The 10,241-nt window shown below is 35.6% G+C and overlaps 1 protein-coding gene across 1 annotated transcript; it reads left to right on the forward strand.

Annotated features, from left to right (window-relative positions):
- Positions 1–2,503: 2,503 nt before the first annotated feature.
- On the forward strand, positions 2,504–8,155 carry LOC132156740 (tripartite motif-containing protein 29-like). The gene is made up of 7 exons (XM_059565735.1): positions 2,504–2,658; positions 3,173–3,832; positions 4,440–4,535; positions 5,593–5,826; positions 5,936–6,092; positions 7,555–7,596; positions 7,723–8,155. The coding sequence occupies exons 2-7, from the start codon at positions 3,269–3,271 to the stop codon at positions 7,833–7,835; spliced, it is 1,206 nt and encodes a 401-aa protein (XP_059421718.1). The 5' UTR covers positions 2,504–2,658; positions 3,173–3,268; the 3' UTR covers positions 7,836–8,155.
- Positions 8,156–10,241: the final 2,086 nt, after the last annotated feature.

The raw sequence follows: 10,241 nt of genomic DNA on the forward strand, positions 1-10,241 counted from the left end.
GGCCGGCTCGGAAGCCATTGAGCACAAGCAAACATTCGTCTATGCACCCGCTGCATATACAGGTGAGGGAGAAAACCAACAAATAATTACTCCAGCTGAATCACGCGAGGACCCGGAATGTCTAAAACGCAAGTTTCGCGAACTTTACAGTTGACAAACAAACATAACAATGGAAAGACACAAATTTTATTCAAGAAACCAAAAGCCAGGAGAAACAATAGAGGCATATGTAAGCGACCTACAAAACAAGGCACAGAGTTGCAGGTTTGGAGATTTACAGGAAGAATTGATAAGAGATCGACTCGTGTGTGTGGGATACTTAACGATGGAATGAGAAAACTCCTGCTGCATGACAATGAGCTAACATTGACAAAAGCCATTGAAATATGCCAAAAACATGAACTGACTGACCAGCACAATAAAACACTAGCTGGACCAAAGCACAACTTGAAAAATGTGGATAGTGTTCAACAAACGGTAAAAAGAAAACAGTTTCGTACTCCCAAACACAGATTAGACAAGTTTAGACAAATTCATAATTGCAGCAATTGTGGAAGCAACCATGAGGCAAAACGGGAGAAATGTCCTGCATATGGCCAGCATTGTCACGGGTGCAACAAATGGAACCACTTCCAAAAATGCTGCAAATCAGTGAAAATTCAGCGCACACAAAATCTTAAAAAGACTGTAAATCAAATTGATGTTACCAAAGCTTCAAATAGTAGTGAAGATTTATTTTTTATAGATGGGAGTTGCGGTAAATCATCAAAAGGTGGCCAGAATTAATTCAAAACAATTAAAGAAAACTGCAATATCTTGCACAGTGCAATCCAAGGAAAATCCTCTTGAACTAAAGATCGACACAGGAGCCTCATGTATCATGTCTTTGCAGACATTTGCACAGGTAAAGCAAGATGAAAACTCAAGTTTTGCCCAGCAGCTGAACACAGAATATGCAGATCTTTTCTGAGATGAAATAGGAAAGCTTCCCGTAACATACTGCATGAAAGATGTGCATTGACCCTTGGAACCTAAACAAGTTCCTAAAACGTCCGAATCACCCCATGCACACAGTGGAAGAAGTGGCAGCGCAGTGTATTCTCTACACAAAATAAAATCCAGGCCAGGTCCTCTCTCATCCTTCACTGTCATCGCTCCTCTTTTGTATCCTTCTGATCTCCTCCGTGGAACTCGAGACCGGTGAGTGGAGCAGGTGTCGCTCATTTCCCAATCACTCCACTGGCCTCGCTCCGTTCCCACGGCTCTCGGCCCCGCCCCACTCGTCACAACGATATTGCCCACCAACATTAATTACGGTCTGCAATATCCTTAGTGTGATTTTCGAATTGCAATTAAGTCCGTGTGCGTTGCGTGTTTTGAAGCGCGGGCGCACACGAGTTGTAATAACAGTGAAGGTCTCAGAGCAATGTCATTAAAAGGTTCAATCGGTCTGCATTATTAAAGAGAAAAATCTTGCTCACTACAATACACTGTATTCTGCATGAGATTGCATACACCAGAAAATTCAAATGTTACGAAAACAGTTCCAGGTAGGCCATGTTCATTAATTTCTATCGTCCGTTTGAACTTTTTTAGTTCGGGAAACGGTTTGTAAAAAACATTTCACATGTACAGGGTGAGCAGGGCACAAACGGAGGGTTAATTGTAACACAACAAGATTTAAACATTTCGACATAACAAAATGTACAAAATTTCGCAGTATTTCCTGACGTATCATCTGTTTAGAGAAAAATTTGCCAAAGTTACTGAACATTTATTTAACCATTGCATTGAAATAGATTAGACTTGTCTAGGTGGGTCGTGGAATGGAAAAGTTTGGGAACCCCTGATTTAGAAGACACTGCTTCCCTGCCAAAGACATGTTTTGAGACATGTTTTCACTGTAATACACTAGGGAGCGATATTACACATCTTCTGAACTAGTACAAAACCCCCAAAACAAAAACACACGTGGACAGGACAGAGAAACAAGCTATCTCTAATGTAAACAGATGTATATTAAAAATAATGTGATCATCAGCAATAGACAGCACATTAATGAAAACTGCATAATGTTACAGAGTCAAATGCTGATCCAGGAGTATGTCTGTGGAAGCTTTGGAGGTACTGATGGAAGCGATTTACTGGATATCTGAAAAAAAAAAAAAAAAAAAAGTCAAAATATAACTTTGCTAAAATATAAAAATGATCAAATAAATTGTAATTAAATTGCATAATTTAAAAACTACAGCTCTAGACAGTTATTTGTCGCTACTATTTTATTAATCCAGTTGTCTGAGTTTTCAGTTTTCAGTGACAACTCTTTGGCCCTTATTTATTAACTGATAGGAACACATGAACAACATTTTCACTGATCACAGTTTACACCTCTTGGACACATCTATATTAAATACATGGTGTTTGTGTTGCATCCGGTAGAATGGGTACTGTCCCTTTAAGAGCAGCCTACTTTTTTTCTGTTGAGGTGAGCGGAGCACTTCCTTCTTTACACACATCACATATACTGTATGCAGGCACAAAAATCCGTTCCATTTCTTTTGCTCATATGCATCTTATTATATTCAGTAATGAGGTTGACAGTGTTACAGGACGGTGATTCGCAAATAAAACCAGCGCCTGTGGAATTCCAGCCAAGTTGTGAGTCTGTTTAACCTTATACTGAAGCTAACTTTGAGAATAAAACTACTAAATTTAATAATAACTCAATATAAGGTGCTGGGCCCAGAGGTAATACGAGTGTACTGTATGTGTGTCTAAAATAAAATGAATGAATGAATAAGTGAAAAATAAAATTAAAAGTATTTTCCACGTTCTACATCAGCAGGTACCAGTTGTTATGGCTGTATTTGGTTAAACTGGTTGTGTAGTAGGGCTACACAAAAAACTTTCTTTTATAGGCCTACCACTACTGGGAGAACCTAACAAACACAGCAGACCATGTGCATGCATAATCATCTCAACTTGTTTGTCAGGCTCTTGTGTGAGTGTTTTGAGAATTGTGCACCAGGGTGTATTTACATTATGACAAATGTAGGACTGTGTTTCTGAATATTACATTATTTGTATACTTTTCATGATGGTCCAGATTGAAAGTTTCAGAAGCAAAAAATAGCCTACTGATTTATTATTTTTTACTTTCATTTTCATTTAGTCATGTTTGCATAGGAGCCACTCCCTTTCCGATTTCAACGTTTCAAATCCCCTGTTATTCTACAGTGAATGTTCAACTGGATTTGAAAGCATCAAAATGGCAGAACTTGTCTCTGACACTCAAAATCCTTTAAATTGCCCAATCTGTCTAAATCTGCTTAAGAACCCGGTGACTACAACTTGTGGGCACAGTTTCTGCATGGACTGTATAAATGGGTGCTGGGATCGGGATGCTTCTTTGAGACAAGCTTACAGCTGCCCTACATGCAGGGCAGCATTCAACCAAAGACCAGCTCTCAGCAAAAGCACTGTCCTGGCTGAAATTGTAGAGGGAATGAAACAGGAAGTTCCAGCTGGGGCTAGAGATGTGAAATGTGATGTGTGCAAAGGAAGAAGACTCAAAGCCATCAAGTCATGTTTGTTTTGTTTGGCTTCATACTGTCAAACTCACATTCGGCCTCATTATGAGTCTGAAGCTTTTAAAAAGCACAAGCTGGTTAATGCTTCCTCAAAACTACAGCAGCAGATCTGCCCTCAACATCATAAAGCGCTGGAGATTTACTGCTATAATGACCGGAAGTGTGTTTGTGTAGTTTGTATGGGGGATCAGCACAGTGGACATCAAACTGTCTCAGCTGCAGCTGAAATGGCAAAGAAACAGGTAAGATGATGTTATAATATATATATACTTAAGTGATGACATAAAATATATTATTATATAGTGAATATAGGCATAAATATTAACACAAAATATCATTTAAAAATTAATAAAATCCATTAAATTATACAGTATTAGACCAAAAAAAAAATTCGGAAAGAAATTGATCAATAATTTGAAGCAGAAGTAGTGTGTAATTAAAAAGGAAATTTAAAGTAGGCTACAGTATGCATGACCCAATACATTTTATGCATCATAACACTGTAAAATTAAATGGAAGAAGCAATTTTATTCACTTTAGGCATTCTATTAACTAGAAGTCAATTTAAACTGTTAATAGGCAGTGTTAGGGTTAGAATAAGTTGACACGCTTGCAAAGTTATGTACAGTCAGTAGAATGTTGGTAACTATCAAAATAAAGTGTTAGCAGATATTAAGCAGTCTACTAGCAGTACTAATACTCTAATGACCAGTAGCATAGTTGACATGTAGTTGCAAAGTTACTTATAGTTAGCAAAATGTGCGTCTTGTGTGTGTGTCTATAATTATTGCTATTATTTCAAAAGTTACTCAAGTAAATGATTCTTATTTGTTACAAAATCATCCACAGGAGGAACTAAATATAAAAAAGAGGGATTTCACTCAGAAAATCACTGACAAAGGCAAGAAGGTCAAGGAATTTGGGAAGACTGTGAATTCTTATAAGGTAAATAAGGTTGTGAATGGGGCTAAAGGAAAAGCCAAATAGCATCAAACAATTGATTCCTAACAAATCAAACACAAGCCATATACATTTACAACAGGTGGTACACTTCATTGCCCGAGAAAAAGAAGGGTGCATATTGAGGTAGCATTTGAAGGAGCCTTCAAATTGGGACACACTTTGTCACAAAGCAGTGACGCAGTATAGCCCTTTGAATGCAGCCTTTGAAGAATGCAGCCTTTAAATTGGGATGCAGCTGAAGTCTTTGCACTTGTCTACTTGCATGACTTATTTCCTGTGTTTAAGTGTTCAAGAGGGCATATAAAGAACTGAATATTGCCGAATCAGAATGCTGTGTTTGGAAATGATACGTAACCCCTAAAGGGAATAAATACGAGATTGGAGGAAAAAATATATATTTCAATACTTTCTCTAGCAATAATATTGTTGGGTAATTATACTGTATATAAATTGCGGGCATCAGCAATGTGCTATTAATATGTGGGGCATTGAAATTTTGAATGTGTATTACTTTCACTTTCGCGATCACACATAGGCTACTCTGTGTATACTACGAAGTGACAGTCCTTGCAAGATTAATGCGACAGGACAACTGACACTCCAAACACTTATTATGGTTGCTATGGCACTGGTTACATGGATCACAATCCTGGATAAATGTTTGTGCAAAATTTTATACACAGTACACATGGAATTGACAATTGTAGTTAATTACCGATTAGCTAATGTTCATAATCGGTCAGATATTTCTAGTTTATGTTTCAGACACTTCAAAAGTCAGTGAAAGCAAAACAGCAACTGTTCATCAAATCATTTTGACTTTACAGATTGTATCAGACTTTTCAGGTAACAACAAAAAATGGCTTACTTTATTGTTCACTCTGCTTATGAGTATGGATTGAAGGAAACATTTTAACATTGAAATTATACACTAGCATAAAAAAGAAAAATGTTTATCTATATTATGTTTGGTGGCATTGTGTGTGAGAAGTTTTATTATCAAAGTGTTTTATTATGCCCTGTGTTTCTGTCGTAACAGCGCTCTGCACAGGCAGCAGTGGAGCACAGTGACAGGATCTTCAATGAGCTCATCCGCTCCATTCATAAAAGACGTGGTGAGGTGAGAGAACTGATCAGAGCTCAGGAGAAGAAGGAGATAGGACAGATCAATGATCACATACAGAAACTGGAGCAGGATATCAGTAATATGAAACACGAGAATGATGAACTGGAGCCAATTTTACATACAGAGGATCACATTCATTTCTTCCAGGTAATTAGAGAAAGGCTCTTTTTTTAACAAAATATGGACAAATGTATTGATTCAATTTCAAAGTCCTTTTTTTCTTTTTTGTAATTATTAGGTTTTCTTCCAACTTCAGAATTACTCTTCTCAGTCTGGACTCAATCTGTGCACAACTTCACCCCGAGATGTCAATGACCTCCTGACATTTGAGAATGTAGAAGAATCTGTCTCAGAGCTGAACAACAAACTGGTCAAACTCTGTGATGAGCACATGGGCAAAATATCAAAGAAAGGTGAAGTCAAGAACTATTCAGACTTTTGCAAGTATGTAGTATATGAAACAGTATGATATTTTGTATCACAATAGTGACCAAAATGTTATCAATATTATAAATATATTAATAAAATGGAATTACTGGAAGAACAAACAACAAATAAATAAGCAGTACTATGTACTTTTTTGTTTGTTTGCATAAACATTAAAATAACATTTAAAATGATGGCCTGATTTTAAACAGACAAAAATATATTGGGTGACTTATAAGTTATCTACTAACATGTACTACATGTACAAATACAGATTTCAGCCTTTAAATCATTTTTAAGTAAAACTATGTAAAATGATAATTATAAGTATTTTATTTGCTCCATAAACAATTATACATAGTGTACCATACACATTTGAGGTCTTGATATTTTTGAATGCACATTAGCTTGTTTTCCATTTACCAATTAGGATTTACAACACAAATTTAGTCCAATTTTCAGATTGGCCTGAACACAACTGACAGACAGGCTGAATGAAAATGTAAATCAATTGTCTGACAGCAGGTGGCGTTTATGGAACAGCAGAAATAGAGCTGTTTCCCCAGTAATCTCTGTAAACAAAGTACTTATAAACACTGCTTTATTAGGCATTGCACAGATGGAAAATGAAACGCACATGCTATCAAAACTATTCTGAAGATAGTCACTTCCCCCAATTCATACATTCTTTCAAATACTTTCTCTCAGCAGTCTGCCTTGCTTCATTTTTTCACAACAAACCTGACACTTACAAACTTTGCTTAGTTCTGAGCACATTTTCCACGTTTTTCAAATTGCTATAATCAAAGAATGTTTTAATGTTAATTAAAAGATAAAATTGTAATTCTAACTGTCAGGACTTTTTTTTGTGGTTTATCATAAAACCAGTACCGTATTTTGCGGACTATAAGTCCTGCGACTTATAGTCAGGTGTGACTTATTTATCAAAATTAATTTGACATGAACCAAGAGAAATGAACTAAAAGACATGAACCAAGAGAAAACATTACCATCTCCAGCCGCGAGAGGGCGCTCTATGCTGCTCATTGCTCCTGTAGTCTACACTGAAGACACAGAGCGCCCTCTCGCGGCTGTAGACGGTAATGTTTTCTCTTGGTTCTTGGTTCTAAATAAATGCGACTTATAGTCCAGTGCGACTTATATATGTTTTTTTCCTCATCATGACGTATTTTTGGACTGATGCGACTTATACTCAGGTGCGACTTATAGTCCGAAAAATACGGTAATTGTTTCATTAGCACAGTAGGCCTGTGCTGAGTGCCATGCTATCATGTTTGAGAACCAAAAAGTACAAGTACCGTAGGCTATATTCTGTCAGCTTGTGTAAAATGTAACAATTTGAGGTGGAGTGCTCATGAGCAACTGATTTCACCACAACATTCGGGAGTTATGCCATAAAATAATTCACTTTAATATCTTTTTTAATAGTTGCTGATGTCCAAATTTTCAAAACTTCCAGGCTCCTAGACAGTGAGTATTTATTTATTTAGATACTGAAATAGAATGATCAAAAATCAATTATTCATAATTTTAGTCCTTTTAATCTTCACTCTATTTCTTAGCTCTGTTATTTAATCAATATTTATATGGTTCCAGTGGTTTTACCAGCTTTATCTTCATCTTCATCTTCATCTTCATCAGAAATTAAACGTAAGTATAACATAAATATTAAAGGGATTGTGGACTCAAGGACAGTGTTTTTGTTATAACTTACTCTCATGCTGTTCTGTGCATGAAAGCTATTTTGGAAAAATTTCTTTGTGGTTTTGTCTGTGTAATGAAAGTATAGTTCCAGAGAATAAATAAACAGTTTTGGAATGAAAATTAAATGTTAAAAGAATTTTCATTACAGCAGAACCTTTTTGATCGAATCCAACAGTACAGTTAAATATTTGACCAGATTTAATTAAACAACTTCTAACTGCTGAACAAGGAACTTACATTAAATTTAATTTTAGTATGTTTTGTGCTTTCTGTACCCTTTGAATAATATAGGTTTCTTTTTTTCTTTCTTTCCTCTTCTTCTTTTTTTTAAATAAAGTTAGCTCTGAGTCAAGTGGTGATGAAGACTCAGAATGAAGCCTACCTGGGTGTTTTGAAAAAAAAAAATTGTATTGTAAAAGTATTGTATCTAAATATATTGTGTTGAACGTGAAAGGAAGCCAATAAATTCAGTTTTTCCCACTGAAGAGCAATACAATTTTGACCTATGTTATGGCATGATTGTGTGACAGAGATGATTGATGCTTAATTACCATGGGGTGTTTACAACATTAAGTGCATGTCTCCTGTGAGATGATTTTCCTGTCTAAAATGTTTCTATGTACAGTTGTTTTTATGGGATCACATTAAAAGTCATAAATAAACATTTAATGGTATACACATAAATCTGTGTTGTGAATTTTTTTTTTTTCAAAAACATTTGAAGAGGGCAAGCCGCACAAAATATAGTCAAATTCTATCACTAGGTGGTGCTATAACAAACACATCCTAATAATTCTGCAACTGAAGGAATTCTTTGTTGAAGGAAGTTATTTAACATTAGTTTACCTCCTTGTCTTTCTTTAAAGTTTGGCTTGATTTAAAAAAGTTATAGATTTTCAGAAAGTGATTTGTGTATTCAGGAAATAGGTGTTTGTTATTTTTCCTTTTTGAAAATGAAATTTACATATATGCCACTCCCTACTCTGTGTATAAAAGACACAAAATTTGCAACATGTTATTCTACAGTTTATAGCGACAAAAAAGTAGACTCATTGTCTGATGCTGAAAATCCTATAAACTGTCCAGTCTGGACACAGTGTCTACAGCTTGTGGACATGGTTTTTGTATGGACTGTATTACGATGTGCTTGGGTAAGGAGTTTTATAGAGGAGGTTACAGCTGCCCCAAATGCATAAGGACATTCAACCAAAGACCAGCTCTCAGTAGTAGCACAGTGCTGGCTAAAATTGTAGAAAAAAATTTAACTGGAGGCCCCAGCTAAGGCCTAGAGATGTGGAGTGTCATGTATATAAAAGAGGAAGAATAAAAGCCATCAAGTCTTGTTTGGTGTGTTTGGCTTCTTACAGTCAAACTCACATTCAACCTCATTATGAGTCTGAAGCTTTCAAAAAGCACATGCTGGTAAAAGCATCTCCAAATCTACAGCATCAGATCTGCCCTCAACATCATAAAGCGCTGGTGATTTACTGCATAATGACTGGAAGTGTATTGGTGTAGTTTGTATGGGGGATCAGCACAGTGGAAAACAGTTGCAGCTGAAATGGCCAAACAAACAAAAAACAAGTAAGATGAGGTGATATATTTACACAAATAATGATTACTGGGGATTTCAGGTTTGGAAAATGGATAGATTATTATATTTTTATGATAGTTGTAAGCTATTTTTAGTGCAATTACAGTATATCATGTTTGTATTATGAGATTTGGTTTACTTTTTTTTAATGGCTCCAAAATGCTGCCAGGTGGTGTCATATATGCCATCTATCAGCAGAGAGTAACAAAACCAAACCCAAAAAAAACCCTACTCAGCCTGCTGTTTCCAGTGTAAGAAAGTGTCTTGCTTTTTATGAAATCATCCATTAATAAATGGCTTAGGTTACTCTTATTAATTTATCATTATTATTCTTCTTATATTATTCCTTAGCTATCTTCAAGAATTGGGTAAAACATCTCTTCCATCTTTATTTTGACCCTCTAACTTTAGCACTCTCTATACTTAAAAAAAAAAAAAAAAAAAAAAAAACACACACACACAAAAAAAAAGCTTTTCTAATCTTTTTGTATTACATTTATTTATTATAAAACCAACAATTAACAAATGCAAAAAAGGCTAAGAAAAAAAACAGGGCTTAAAAAAAAGGCTTAAAACACTAACATTAAATGAATTACACTCATTGTTCGAGATCCTGTCCATTCACAGCCTCACTCAGGGATCTAAAATGATGCCCTGACATCTAAGAATGTAGAAGAATCTCTCTCTCAGAGCTGAAAAGCCAACGGCATAAAGTCTGAAGAGAACATGTAATAAAAAAAAAAAAAAAAAAAAAGTAACATAACACTGTTACAGAATGAGACTCACACAGGGGGTTAGAAAAACACAAGTGTAGTTT

This window comes from Carassius carassius, chromosome 14, assembly GCF_963082965.1.
Source record: "Carassius carassius chromosome 14, fCarCar2.1, whole genome shotgun sequence".
Taxonomy (NCBI): Eukaryota; Metazoa; Chordata; class Actinopteri; order Cypriniformes; family Cyprinidae; genus Carassius; species Carassius carassius.